At 39.4% G+C, this 16,029-nt stretch overlaps 1 protein-coding gene across 5 annotated transcripts in view; it reads right to left on the reverse strand.

The window, feature by feature from the left end:
- Positions 1-10,809: 10,809 nt before the first annotated feature.
- Positions 10,810-16,029, reverse strand: part of LOC126335270 (protein OSCP1) — a 48,350-nt gene continuing 43,130 nt past the window's right edge. For all 5 annotated transcript variants that reach the window (XM_049998324.1, XM_049998325.1, XM_049998326.1 and 2 more), the window contains exon 6: positions 10,810-14,139. In XM_049998324.1, coding sequence (XP_049854281.1) covers positions 13,977-14,139 — 163 coding nt within the window. In that variant the 3' untranslated portion in view covers positions 10,810-13,976. The remainder of the gene's footprint in view (positions 14,140-16,029) is intronic.

A 16,029-nucleotide genomic window follows, 5' to 3' on the forward strand; every position in this document is an offset into this window, starting at 1 on the left:
AATATTCTGACAAATTGTAGGATAGTAGGACAAGTAGAGTATAAGTAAGGTGTGTGTGTGTGTGTGTGTGTGTGAGAGAGAGAGAGAGAGAGAGAGAGAGAGAGAGAGAGAGAGAGAGAGAGAGAGAGTGTGTGTGTGTGTGGGTGTGTGTTGATATATATATAATAGAGGGAAACATTCCATGTGGGAAAAATATATCTAAAAATAAAGATGATGTAACTTACTAAACGAAAGTGTTGGTATGTTGATAGAGACACTAACAAATACACACACAAAATTCAAGCCTTTGCAACCTACGGTTGCTTCATCAGGAAAGATGAAAGGATGTGGGTTTTAAGGGAGAGGGTAAGGGGTCATTCCAATCCCGGGAGCGGAAAAGACTTGGGGGGAAACAGGGACAGGTATACACTCGACAGAAGAGCTCCAAAAGTGCCCCACTTGTGACAGGATGCTTTCTGGGACTGGATCAGACTCTGAATGTGGCTCTCCAGCAGGGATACGGCTTTCTCAAATCCTGCCCTGAAATGAGATCCATCCTTCATGAAATCCTCCCCACTCCACCAAGAGCGTATTCCCCCCATCCACCTAACCTTCGTAACCTCTTGGTTCATCCCTATGAAATCCCTAAACCACCTTCCCTACCCTCTGGCTCCTACCCTCGTAACTGCCCTCGGTGTAAATCCTGTCCCATGCACCCTCCAACTACCACCTACTCCAGTCCTGTAACCCAGAAGGTGTACACGATCAAAGGCAGAGCCATGTGTGAAAGCACCCACGTGATTTACCAACTGACCTGCCTACACTGTGACGCTTTCTATGTGGGAATGTCCAGCAACAAACTGTCCATTCGCATGAATGGACAAAGGCAGACAGTGTTTGTTGGTAATGAGGATCACCCTGTGGCTAAACATGCCTTGGTGCACGGCCAGCACATCTTGGCACAGTGTTACACTGTCCAGGTTATCTGGATATTTCCCACTAACACCAATCTATCAGAACTCCGGAAATGGGAATTAGCCCTTCAATATATCATCTCTTCCAGTTACCCACCAGGCCTCAACCTCCGCTAATTTCCAGTTGCCACCGCTCACACCTCACCTGTCATTCAACATCTTTGCATCTGTACTTCCGCCTCGACTGACATCTCTGCCCAAACTCTTTGCCTTTACATATGTCTGTGTGTGGCATGCGCGCATACCTGTTCCATTTTCCCCCTAAGGTAAGTCTTTCTGCTCCCGGGATTGGAATGACTCCTTACCCTCTCCCTTAAAACCCACATCCTTATGTCTTTCCCTTTCCTTCCCTCTTTCCTGATGAAGCAACCGTAGGTTGCGAAAGCTTGAATTTTGTGCATGTGTGAGTTTGTTAGTGTCTCTATCAACATACCAACACTTTCGGTTGGTAAGTTACATCATCTTTGTTTTTAATATTTGCGGGTGTGGTGTCTATTGGAAACTTAGGACTGGAAGAGCAAGGAAGGACTCATAAGGGGTTAAAGGGAGTATTGAGTAGCGAGTGGGAGGGGTAAAGTAGAGTCTTAGTTTTTCTTGGAGGTAGTTCTGAATTCAGTGCACATAAAGATGTATACTAGGGCAATTGACTATGAAACCTACTCAGGAAGGAGGAGGATGGCGCACCCAGCAGTGATTAGATGGAAATGGGCAGGTAGGCACAGACCCAAGAAGGGCTGACGTATACTGTGCAGGCAGAGGCTCCAAGAAGGGGATTTACGTGTACCATAGTATACTAGGAATTTGTTCAAAGGGGCATACCTACCAAAACAGAAGGAAGGAATGCATTCAGAGTATCAAACTGTATGTAAGGTATAGGTACTGTGACTAAAAGGAAAAGGGCAGTATCGTGACAAAAGTCACACATTTTGGTAGAGATTATTCTGGTTAGTTTGAATTCTCTTTTCCACTTGCATTATTATGTGTTGTGTTAAGTTACAAGGGTTGAAAAGAGCACCTTTATTTACCCAGAGTTGTTCCAGATTGTTATAAGGAATAAATACATACTTAAAAAAAGTAGTATGAAAAGTAAGAGCAAACAACAGAATACATACAGGTCATGCACACTTGGAATTTTTGATTGGAAAAGTGAACAGATAATGGAAAAATATTGCCCTCACGAATTTTAGATTTTGAAAGAGCTGACTCCAACACTGATCAAAGGCTCAAGTTTTATAATGGTAGTAAAACGGCAAAAAAAAGGAGAGCTATAGATTAAGCACACAATTGTTAAAAGGAATGTCATGCAAACTGATTGAACTGGAAATTAATGTTATATGAATACGATATTGATGTACATAATAAACACCTACGAGGCGTGTTTTTTAAGTAAGTACCGTTTTTAAATTTAAAAAAGACGTGTTGAGATATCTCAATAATTTTATTCTTACATGAAAGCCTGTACCTTAATCTACTTTTCTACATAATTTCTCTAAGTATTGAGGCACTTGTCATAACGTTGTACCAGTTAGAACTCTACCGCCTGACTTGTTAACCACTGCATCATCATTGTTTTGACTTCATCATCATCTTGAAGACGCTGGCTGCCCAGGTGTTTCTTCAAGATCAGGAACAGATGGTAGTAACTGGGCGCAAGATCGTGGCTGTACAGAGGATGATCTAGAATTTCCCATCAAAAAGGTGCAATGAGATCTTTGGTCTGTTTCGCCACATGCGGACGGGCATTGTCTTGCAGCAAAATGACGCCCTTGCTCAACATTTTTGGTACCCAACATGTGCACAGTTTTCAGTAATTCAAGTGCTCAGTCACAATGCCATACAGAACACTATGATAAACATCAGGAAAGTCATCCTGCAAGGAGGAAATCGTAAAGCGTCCGTTTTCTCTCACCTTATTGTCCACTTCCTGCACCAAACTTTCATTAACGACCGAAGGGCACCAACTCTGTTGTTCATCATGCACATTTGTGCGGCCATCTTCAAATGCTCTCATCTTAAACACTCAGTACACAACGTAAACAAGGAATAATCACACTGTAATGGCGTCAGTGCATAGAAGACATGCGCAGAACGCCGATGACAGTGCTGCGGCCACAGTGTGGCAAAACAGTACTTACTTAAAAAACATGCCTCGTATAAAATATCGTTTGTTCGAGCTAAGGGGAGGGATATGTAGTGCCTCGAGAATTTTAGGGTAAATTCTAGGGACACTCATATTTTCACAGTCTCGAACACGCATTATTTTTAAAGATGATTGTGTGTGAAAGTGGAACTGTGTCTACTGCGCCATTATTATGTGCGTGCATGACTGGTGTGTATCGGACGGTTGATCGGCGCAGGCAGGTAGACGCAGCACTCACCTCAGAAGTTACACGCCCAGCACAAGGAGCAAACATGATATACTCTGTGACGGTGCAACATCGGTAATTGTTGAGAACAGTTGAATGTTGTTAAAGAAAAAAAAACTTCCTTTATTCACTTACTTTTGTGAGGTCCGGATGGTGGACTTGCCATATCTTTCTAGATTGTATTTGGTATAAAGTATGCAAGAGTATCTGTCGGACTGGTAATTGTTGGGCTTACAAAGAATGAATCCTTTATATGGTGACTTGTTTGTGGAAGTGAAAATATAGTGAGATTGGTTTAAGAGCATAAAAAATTCCTCCAAAATCGCATATTATCTTCGGAGAAGAAGTTGGGAAGACAATCGCAGCAGGCTATCCTGAAAAGAAGATCAGTGAAACAACTCCATGTAAGCTCAATAATAAAATGGGAGTGGGAGTCTGCACTGCTCCCTCTAGTCGCCGAAACTGCCAGATCTTCTCGGCCTGCAAGGTCTGGGCATACACAGAGGGTGACTTCCTGGTAGTTGGGAGCCCCAACATTAGGCGCGTAACGGGGCCCCTAAGGAACATGGCTGCCAAGGAGGGGAAGGAAGCCAGTGTGCACTGTGTGTGCATACCGCGGGGATTGGGGGGGGAGTCATTCCGGATGTGGGATGTGGAAAAGGTGCTTCCGGAAGCCATCAAGAGTACGGGGTGCAGGTGGTGGCCCATGTCGGAACCAATGATGTGTATCGCTTTGGATCGGAGGAGGTTCCCTCAGGTTTTGGGCAGCTATTGGAAATGGTAAGGATTTCCAGTCTTGTTTGCGAGATTAAGGCAGAGCTCATCATCTGCAGCATCGTTGACAGAACTGACTGTGGTCCTTTGGTGCAGAGCCGAGTGTTGGGTCTGAATCAGAGGCTCAGGCAGTTATGTGACCATGTTGGCTCCAGATTCCTTGGCTTGCGCCATCGGGTGGTGGGTTTCCAGATTCCACTTAATAGGTCAGGAGTCCATTACGCACAGGAAGCGGCTACACGGGTAGTGGGGGCTGTGTGGAAGGGACTTGGGCGGTTTTTTAAGTTAGAGGGTCTCAGGAAACCACAGATACGACGTCCATCTAAAAGGGGGCAAGTAAAACACAATAAGGTAGTTGTACAAATGATCGGTATTATAGTTGTAAATTGTCATAGCTTTGTTGGGAAAGAACCAGAGCTCCAAGCCCTAACAGAAAGCACTGAAGCTCAAATAGTTATAGATATGGAAAGCTGGTTAAAGCTGGAAATAAATTCATCCGAAATTTTTTCAAACGACCTAAAAGTGTTCAGAGAGGACAGATTAAACACAGTTGGTGGTGGAGTATTTATTGAAGAAGTTTACCTTATACTGAAATTGAATTAGGTAGTTCCTGAGAAACAGTATAGGTAGAGGTTATACTTGACAAACAGACTAGACTTAATCGGATCGCACCGACTCAGAAGATATACACTACTGGCCGTTAAAATTGCTACACGAAGAAGAAATGCAGATGATAAACGGGTATTCATTGGACAAATATATTATACTAGAACTGACATTTGATTACATTTTCACGCAATTTGGATGCATAGATACTGAGAAATCAGTACCCAGAACAACCACCACTGGCCGTAATAACAGCCTTGATACGCCTGGGCATTGAGTCAAACAGAGCTTGTTTGGTGTGTAAAGGTACAGCTGCCCATGCAGCTTCAAGACAATACCACAGTTCATCAAGAGCAGTGACTGGCGTATTGTGAGTAGCCAGTTGCTCGGCCACCATTGACCAGACGTTTTCAGTTGGGGAGAGACCTGGAGAATGTGCTGGCCAGGACAGCAGTCGAACATTTTCTGTATCCAGAAAGGCCCATACAGGACCTGCAACATGCGGTCGTGCATTATCCTGCTGAAATGTAGGGTTTCACTGGGATCAAATGAAGGGTAGAGCCACGGGTCTTCACACATCTGAAATGCACCATCCACTGTTCAAAGTGCAGTCACTGCAAACAAGAGGTGACAGAGACGTGTAACCAATGGCAACCCACACCGTCACGCCAGGTGATACGCCAGTTTGGCGATGACGAATACACACTTCCAATGTGCGTTCACCGTGATGTCGCCAAACATGGATGCGACCATCGATGCTGTAAACAGAACCTGGATTCATCCAAAAACATGATGTTTTGCCATTCGTGCACCCAGGTTCGTCGTTGAGTACACCATCGCAGGCGCTCCTGTCTGTTATGCAGCGTCAAGGGTAACCGTAGCCATGGTCTCCAAGCTGATAGTCCATGCTGCTGCAAATGTCGTCGAACTGCTCGTGCAGATGGTTGTTGTCTTGCAAACGTCCCCATCTGTTGACCCAGGGATTGAGACATGACTGCACAATCTGTTACAGCCGTGTGGATAAGATGCCTGTCATCTCGACTGCTAGTGATACGAGGCCGTTCGGATCCAGCACGACGTTCCATATTACCCTCCTGAACCCACCGATTTCATATTCTGCAAACAATCATTGGATCTCGACCAATGCGAGCAGCAATGTCGTGATACGATAAACCGCAATCGCGATAGGCTACAATCCAACCTTTATCAAAGTCGGAAATGTGATGGTACGCATTTCTCCTCCTTACACAAGGCATCACTACAAAGTTTCGCCAGGCAACACTGGTCAACTGCTGTTTGTGTATAAGAAATCGGTTGGAAACTTTCCTCATGCAGCACATTGTATGTGTCACCACCAGCGCCAACCTTGTGTGAATGCTCCTAAAAGCTCATCATTTGCATATCACAGCATCGTCTTCCTCTCAGTTAAATTTCACGTCTGTAGCACATCATCTTCGTGGTGTCGGAATTTGAATGGCCAGTAGTGTAGTTGCTGAATAGTTCAAAGAAAACCTTAGTCTCATTTGAAATAGGTACCCCACTCATACAATTACAGTCAGTGGCGGCTTCAATATGCTGGTTATTCGTTAAAAACTGGCGGCATGTATAAAACATCATCTGAAATCGTACTGAAAGCTTTCTGAGAAAGTTATTTTGAACAATTAGTTCATGTACCCACTCGAAGTGTAAATTGTTGTGAAAGCATACTTGAGGTCTTAGCAACAAATAATTCTGGAACAACAGAGAGTATCATGACAAATACAGGGACTAGCAACCATGAGGTAGTTGCTGCAAGACTGAATACCATATAACATGTACAACCATCAAACAGAAACACGAAGTACATCTATTTAAAAAAGCTGATAAAAATGCTCTTAACACTTTTTAGAGAGACATCCTCCACTCCTTCTAATCTGATCACGTAAGTGTAGAAAAGATGTGGAATGATTTCGAAGAGATAGTATTAACGGCAGTTGGGAGATATATACCATGTAAATTAATAAGTGATGGTACTGATCCCCTATGGTACACAAAATGGATCAGATCGCTGTTGCAGAAGCAATGAAAAAAGCATGCCAAATTTAAAAGAACGCAAAATCCACAAGTATGGCTAAGTTTTCCAGAACTTCAAAATATAGCACATACTTCAATAAGAGATGCTTTTAATAATTTCCACAATGAAACTCTGTCTCAGAATCTGGCACTCCGGTCCAGATTGAATACCAGTCAAGTTCCTTTCAGAGTATGCTGATGTGATGGCTCCATATTTAGCAATTATATACAACCGCTCGTTCACAGAAAGTTCCGTACCTAAAGACTGGAAAATTGCTCAAGTCACACCAATACCCAAAAAGGGAAATAGGAGTAATCCACTGAATTACAGGCCCGTATCACTAACATCGATTAGCAGTAGAGTTTTGGAACATATACTGTGTTCAAACATTATGAATTACCTCAAAGAAAATGATTTATTGACACGTTGTCAGCACGGATTCAGAAAATATCATTCTTGCGAAACACAACTAGCTCTTTATACTCACGAGTGCTATCGACAAGAGACGTCAAATTGATTTCATATTTTTAGATGTCCAGAAGGCTTTTGACACTGTTCCTCAAAAGCGTCTTCTAACTAACATGGAAACTATGGAAAATTGCCTGAGTTGTGTGGCTGGATTTATGACTTCCTGTCAGAAAGGTCACAGTTCATAGTAATAGGCAGAAAGTCGTAAAGTAAAACAGACGTAATATCTGGCGTTCCCCAAGGAAATGTTGTAGGCCCTCTTATTGTTCCTGATCTATATTAATGACATATGAAACAATCTGGTAACCCTCTTAGGTTATTTGCAGATGATGCTGACATTTACCGTCTTGTAAAGTCATCAGATGACCAAAACAAACTGCAAAATGATTTAGATAAGATATCTGTTGTGGTGCGAAAAGTGGCAATTCACCCTGAATAGAGAAAAGTGTGAAGTTATTCACATGAGTACCAAAAGAAATCTGCTAAATTTCGATTGTGCAATAAGTCACACAAATCTGAAGGCTGTAAATTCAACTAAATACTTACGGATTACAATTACAAGTAACCTAAATTGGAACAATCACATAGATAATGTTGTGGGTAGTGCAAACCAAAGACTGCGACTCATTGACAGAACACTTAGAAGGTGCAACAGGTCTACTAAAAGAGACTGCTTACACCACACTTGTCTGCCCTATTCTGGAGTATTGCTGTGCGGTGTGGGGTCCGCATCAGATGGGACTGATGGGTGATATTGAAAAAGTACAAAGAAGGGCAGCTTGTTTTGTATTATCATGAAATAGGGGAGATAATGCCACAGACATGATACATGAATTGGAGTGGCAATCATTAAAACAATGTTTTTCGTTGCAACGGGATCTACTCATGAAATTTCAATCACCAGTTTTCTCCTCTGATTGCGAAAACTTTCCGTTAGCATCCACCTACATAGGGAGAAATAATCATCACAATAAAATGAGAGAAATCGGGGCTCACACAGAAAAATTTAAGTTCTCGTTTTTCCACACGCTGTTCGAGAGTGGAATGGTAGAGACAGCTTGAAGGTGGTTCATTGCCAGGCATTTAATTGTGAATAGCAGAGTAATCACGTAGATGTAGACCAAATAACTGCTTGCTTGAGGGTCATAGATGAATCAACATGTTATTTCTTGCTCAATTTTTGAAGCTCTCTCTTTAATAGATCACCCATTTTTTCTGAAATTGTAATCATTTATTTGTCTGCAAATGTAATCACATCTACCGATTTTTGTTCCATTCAAATAATTTCATTCTGTCCGATTTTCCAAAGCTGGAAATTATTTTTAATGATATATTAACATTTTTTTCAGTTTTGCTTCATATTCAATCTGTTGTTGAGAAATTCAGCACTAGACATCATGATGAAGAAGAAGAAGAAAACATTCCATCGATTTTCTAGTGCTTCCCGTTCACTCAAGATAAACCTTAAGCCCACCTCGATTTATCTGTTACTTAAAAAGAAATTCTTGAATATTGTTTAGTCATGTATATTCCCACTTCAGTACTGCTACTTTTTCACAGTTTCTATTGGCCTGTTACATTCTTGTGTTTCATGTGTTTGTAGACTTATCCTTAGATGGATATACTGGCTCCTAACTGATTATTGTTGAGTTATTTCTGTTTTTATTCTGCATTTTTCCACATTTAGAAAGCTGTCATTTAATACACCAAATGGAAATACATTGTAAGAAACTGTGTAACATATCATCATCCAGTAATGATATTTTCCTGTAGACAGAACCATTATCACTGACCACTTCAGTGTGCTGTTAATCCTATGTGGCCGTTAGCAGTTCTGTTACACTTTCTTGGGTACACCCAAGTTTAGTTACATATCTGTTGAACATACACTGTTCTATTACTCTGATCTGGTCACATCTTATGAAGCTACTCTACATTATCGAAACTTGGTCATCAGTTGGCAGTGTTTAATGCCTTTTGGAGACCTAAGAAGACTGTCTACCTGTTCAGCTGTATCCACTATATTCAATACATTGTATGTGACTAAAGTAAAATGTTTTTCACAAAAGTGCTTGTACCTGAATCTCTCTTCAATTCTTTGAGAGAAGCTTTGTTTTCTCCAGGAATGTTACAACGTACAAGCTCAGAATATGCTCTAGGATCACACAACAAACAGATGTTAGTTATATTGATATGTAATCATGGGTCAAATGAATAAAACAGAAAATTTACTTTATTCTCAAAATTTCAGAGAACATTCTAAGGTTTGCATGAATAAAGGGAGTCAGAGAATATACTTCACCTGAGAATGTTCTCAAAACTTGAGTAAAAGGGTGGGGCAAGTTGTTCAGTGTGAAGAACATTCTTTGATTTCATATGAATAAAACTAGAGAGAAGTTTCTCGCAAGTGAAGAGCATTCTCTGTTCTTTGAAGTGAGGTCTGTAAGTTCTGTAGAGGTGAAGTTTTACAATTTTTTTTTAGTAAAGCGAAACTTCTGTAGCTCCGAACCCAAAAAATATATACATTGCCCAAAAAATATTGGAGAGAGAAACCGTAAAAGTTTATACAGGTTTAACAATAAAAACATTGTTTGGTTGGCGAACTTACTTCCCGGAAATCATGAAAGCAGAGATGGACGTACTGAAAATGAGAACATTTTTATGCTAGCCAGCAGTCCCAAAATGTCGAAAATTTGGGAACATGGTCAGAAAATGCACTTGTGTAGACTGTCCACAACTGTCTTACTAATTTGTTGCTGCACATAAAACTAAAATCAAAATTTAGTAGTGCTCTTCTGGAGCACATTGATACCATTTCCATACTTGTACACTGATAGTTTGTCTGTCTGAGTGAGTTGAATGATATGTACGGTTATGCATGCGTTTTGTGCCAGATGCAGCAGATACACACACTGAGGACCTTCTCAATAGGAGGAGAAGTAGTGAGAAAGAAGTCCCTGGCCAGAGAACATGCTTCAAATTTTTTTTAATCACATGAACTGAGAACTTTTTCAGAGAATGTTCTCTTTTTTATTCATACAGCCTCATGTGTACAGTCTCTTATTCTTTTCTTAAACGAGAGACACCAGCACTTCTGCCACTCCGTGTGTCTCAATAAATATGAACTAAGAAAAAGAGACTAATTTAGCAGTGCACTCAGTGCAAAATCTCAATAGATAATCTGTCTGAGCCTGAGAGCATGTGAGTAGTCCTATTACATTTTATTATAGCTAACAATGAAATAAAGTTAAATACCCCTACTATCATTTGAGTAATATACTTTGCTCTGTACTCATAATATGTATGCATAAGGAAATAAGCAATATTATCACTGATGTGTCATATGATTTTTATAGATGACTATTATTTATATTAAATTAGGGACAATTGAATATTATGTCACTAGTTTTCTGAAATATATAGTATTGTCCAGTATTCTAGTGATCTATTATAAGGCATGATTTACATAAAATGACTTCAGATGACTTGCAAAAGTGAGAGAGAAATGTCCTATTTTAGATACAGAGATTGCAACTCACCTTAAAGATGGAATTTCTGACAGTGACTGCAGCAAGTCCAATATAACTGAAAGATTTTTGCCTCATATTAACACATTTATCTTCTGTAAACTGGTGCTAATGCAAAAGATACAGTGTTCTTCAGATATTTTCAGCTTGCCCTGTTTACTGTATGTGACTTCAGCTTTATCATTGCCCTAGGTATACACCAAGCTATTGCACAAATATGGAACAAGGATATCCAGATTACTTTTATTACTTGGATAAACTCCAAAGTTAAAAGTAATTACTTCTGTTCATAATGTATAATGAATTGTGATAAACTGTTTGTGCAGTTCTGTTACGCTCTGGTAGTTTTCTACCATTAATTTCTGAATAAGCACAAACTGTAGATTTTGTTTCCAAAATATTCTTTGTCACCTAATGGTAAAGCTAAAAAAAGCAAGTGAAAAATTACTGATAATGTGTGCAATTAGACAGGCTCTGCATTTTTAAAAATGTGTAACTTAAGTTTATGTATTTCTCAAGTGTGTAGCCAGGAATTAGCGTCTTGATGGTAAAATATTTCTAGCAGAGTACTTCACCACCACCATCAGGTGCTACATGACAATGAAATATTGTGAAAAAATACGCTAGTCACCAGGCTACCCATATGGATCATCAGCCAAGTACAATACAGGGAAAACCTGAGAAATTACAAAACCTCAGTTATATAATTTAGGTAACAACTCACCACAAAGGAGAGGCACTGAGTTGTTTACAGGCTACCTTTAGTCCTAAATTACATTCTGCCGAAACTTTCCAAGCAGTTTTTATAAAACCTTTATTAACACTATTTCTTTCACAAATAAAACCTAAATTTATTTCTCTACATTTGTGAATTATAGCAATCGAAGTATCAGTTATATTCCCTCTGTGTATTATTCAACTATCTAAATGCTTGTTTGATGACAACAAACTTTAGAAAATTGATTCTTTTTATAACTTTTGCTCATTTGTAACTTTTTGTAGAAAATGATTCGATTATTTTTTAAAAACCTTCTTATGTATTACAGTCCAAATAACATACTTTTCAAAACTCTCTTTGGGAACCATTTTATGAGAAAGTAGAGGCAAGAAGTTACATTTGTACAATAAAGATTTCCCATTGTTAACAATAATGACAATAAAAATTATATACTGTTTTACAAATTGGCATTTTCCACATTAGTTTAATGCATCAAGCATGTTGGGCAGAAATATGTTCAAAATATTGTATTAATTTAGCCTTGCTCTTTATAAACATTGTTATAGCAAAGATTCACAGTTATCCAAGTTAATTAATGTTTGATATTATTTCTATTAATATGCTTGAATGTTTGCATAGGCCATTGAAATTTTTAACAGCTCACAATACTGCAGCAACACGCCAGCAATTTCTGGGCCAGAAATGTTTTACACACGTCACAGTATTGCCACAAGGTGAATGAAACTGAACAATTGGAAGTGGAAGTGGAAGTGGTGGTGGTGGTGGTGATGTTCGGTTCGTGAGGTGCACAACCATGCAGTCACCGGCGCCCATACAAAGTCCCAATTTTTACACAGTCCAATCTAGCCACTGTCATGAGTGATGATGATGAAATAAAGAGGGCAACACAAACACCCACCCAGTCCCCAGGCAGAGAAACCCCAACCCACTATTGGAAGTGACTGTGGCTCCCCTGCTTTTGCATTCCACAAAGGAAATCTGTTAGCAAGAAAAATAAAAATAGGTTTTGTAGCTGCAATTCCCCCCCCCCCCCCCCCCCTCTCTCTCTCTCTCTCTCTCTCTCTCTCTCTCTCTCTCTCTCTCTCTCTAGTGAGTGAACTGCTCCTGACACTTTAAACTGAGGTTAGATATATACCTTTTCCACAATTTCACTGGAATATAGAAATGCTCTTTAGGATAGATCATAAATGCAGTTCATCTGAGAATTGATAAGCCCAATACCAATGTGAGAGAGACTGTATATCAGCTGCAACCAGACTGATAATCATGTTTCAGTTTTTGGCTACTGGTGATTCATACAGGCCTTTGCTTTTCTCGCCAATGTCCCTCCAGTTCCCAGAAGTTTGTAATGCTTTGGTAGAAGGGCTCAAGGAATTCACAATGATGACCTTGCTGTCAAGTGCCCTCTACATACCATACTTCATTGAGATAAGTTTTAAATAATAATCAACATTACAATTTTATTGTGGCTTACCAGATCAAGTGAGAGAACTATGAATTTCATAAATGCAGTAATTTACAATCAAGTAATTGATTGTGGTAAGAGACAATAAAAAATATAAATAGGAAAAAGTTGGCAAGTTGCTGCACATGAATGGGGAAACTAACACGTAGTTTTGAAGTCTTCAGAACCTATTCAAACAAACGGCTCACTGCTGCAGATATTCTGATATAACAGCAGCAGTGAGAATATCCTGTATGTATATTATTTTCTATGATCCATAGTTCTGATGATCGAAGTATCACATTTATGAGATTGATGGTTGTCTCATGTGTCCACTTCCAGTTTTCTGCAGACAACAAACCAATCAAGTGCCTCTGTTTATGTTCACCAACTTTTGAACTGCAGTGAAATATTGTTTCATAGTTAAGATTACATTAGTATACACTTCAGCACTTCAACATGAGAAAGAGGAAAGAAGCCTGATAACAAGAGGGAAGCATTTTTAGAGAAGGGCAATGGCAGGTATGGCCCTACAAAAATGTTCTCCACACCTTGTGGGCAATACCTCAGCAATAGCCCACTCCATTAGCAATACTGTGAGCACATACCATAATATTGTCATATATTGCAGTAATACTATCATAAACACACATCACCCTAAAGTATGGTGCATATAAACTCACATTTAGTGCTTAAATTAATTTTTATTTTGTGCCTGGACAACAAATGAATGTTCAAGCAATAGTAAACCAGTGTGCTACCCCTTAACAGAAGCCTTATATCAAAGTTTCTGTCCTGAGAGGTATTCAAAGAAATTTAGGAGTGTTAACTATATTATGACTTATATTTATGAAAGATTACACTAAAGAAGATTGGAAACAAACAAATGCCTGTTTCTGTTTGGACTTCTTTTTGCGCCTTTTTCCTTCTGAGGCACAAGGTAAAAATATATTTCACTGGTTTTTCATTAACATTTTCTATTCTTCTTTCTTAATACTCTGGACATATATTTGTTGCGGGATGCTATCAATACAAATAAACAGCTTTCAGTTCAGACTGTCAAGAAGTTCAAGTAAATCCCCAGGAGTTTCTTCACAGTTATCATCAACTGTCATTTCTCTGGAAACAGCATCCAATGCAGCAAAGTTGGACTGTCTCCGTGCATCTATCTTTATTTCTTTTTTTATGCTCAACTGAACGTCTTCCTCTCTGAAAAAGAAAGGTACTGCACACCAGGAGTTTGGAATTTACAGCTAAACAAAAGCATTTAAGAAAATAATGGCAACTCTTTCTAATCTACAATCTCAATTATATTGCTATATAATTATAGTCTGCTCACAAAGAGAGGAACAAGGACTCCCTAGTTGCGAATTGGCATAAGTCAGATAACTTTGCCTACTCATGCTGTGTGTCCAGCCACAGCCAATCCCAGTAATTTAATATGAAACCTTGTGTATGCAGCCATTGTGAAGTGGTTTTTGTGCTGTGTTGCAAATTAATACATCTGTTGACAAGTGATGAAGTGGTTCCTGGTCCATTACGGGCAGCACCAGATATACTATCCACTCCTCGGAGAAGAGTAATCATTAGTACTTTATGGTATGGAGCAAGAGAAATAATTAACACTGTCCCTGAATGTTGCAATCAAGAGAGCAAAAATAAAGAGTTGTCCACAATCTCTCCCACTCAGTGAGATGGAACAGTGAAATACACAAGAGCAGTAGATGAAATCTTTATTGATACAGATAAATCGGGCAGTAGTGTCAGTAATAATGACTCATAAACCAATGGCGAATATAATGAGACTGATAATGAGTGACTTATGTTTAAGACTGATTCTGAGTGACATATTTACTTACAATTCAGCATTCATTTTTAATAAATGTTCAAAATCTGGACCTTTCTCTTTGTCACCATTATTCAGCATGAAACCATCAATTTCGATTTCACAAATCCTTTAAGCTTTTGTTATGCTTGTTTCAGGTTTTACTTTCACTGCTGCACAATACACAGCAGTTGACAGCTGGTACAATGGCCAACGGAAGGCACTGTCAGTGCCACTTGGAGCATAAACTGATACTTGATCACAAGTGTAGTGCCAATACTGTATCACTCAAGCATTGCTTGGTCCCCCCTACACTGGCCCTCACCCTATCTGCAGCCAATATGTTGGAAATCAGTGGGTGAGACATGCTTCCTCCTCTCCCTGCACAGCCCCCAGAATTCATTCTTTTTCTTGTGAACAGACCATATAACACTGGAGTTGTGAAATCTTACTTGTAATGAATCTTTCATTTAGTTTATATGCTTACAAAAAAATGAAGCTGACTTTGTTAATTCTGCTTTTCCCCATTTCAGATCTTTATGCACTTGACTTCTGTACATGAAGCACATTTAAAGTAACAGATTTAACTGAAGCTTTTATCTTTCAGCATATTACTACAGCAATTCTCAGAAATCTCCCCATTGTCATAGAAAAGTATGCCAAAACGTGAACTATAGAAATAATAGTCACAACGGCACTCACAGTAATCGTCAGGCATTTATTTCAGTTATCATCAAACATTATATCATACTGAGAGATCAGTATTATGGAATGTGCAAATAACTATCTGTGGGAAAAAATGTAATTACACTTGCTGTACATTGAGGCACTTATTCCATTGATTCATTAATCTTTTTAACCAGCAGCAGAGTTGATTTGTGGTTACAGTCTCTGTTGTTCTTAGAAGTCATCAATAGTGTTATCATCTCTGAGTAACCTGAATAAGTGGAAAATATGAGGGAGAAGAGTGAGGCTGCAAGGGGGAGATTGTCATAGTTACTCTCAAAGTACTTGGCATGGTTTCCTGTTCAAGAGATAAATGAGAGGCTAACTCAGTAGAAAATACAGTGTAGAACCTTCTGTGGTTTCTGTCGGGATCTGGAGCTGTGTTCAATTTTGATGATTTCTGTTGCTTCTCAATACCACTGACACTAATATGTATATCACTCATCTTTGCGATGGTGCAAGAACTGAATTAGAGCAGTATCCCTGAATTTTTCATTTGTAGATGAGGATTTGAAAACAAGAGTTCAATTTTCCTGCTTTGATGCCCT

This window comes from Schistocerca gregaria, chromosome 2 (assembly GCF_023897955.1).
Source record: "Schistocerca gregaria isolate iqSchGreg1 chromosome 2, iqSchGreg1.2, whole genome shotgun sequence".
NCBI classification, from domain to species: Eukaryota; Metazoa; Arthropoda; class Insecta; order Orthoptera; family Acrididae; genus Schistocerca; species Schistocerca gregaria.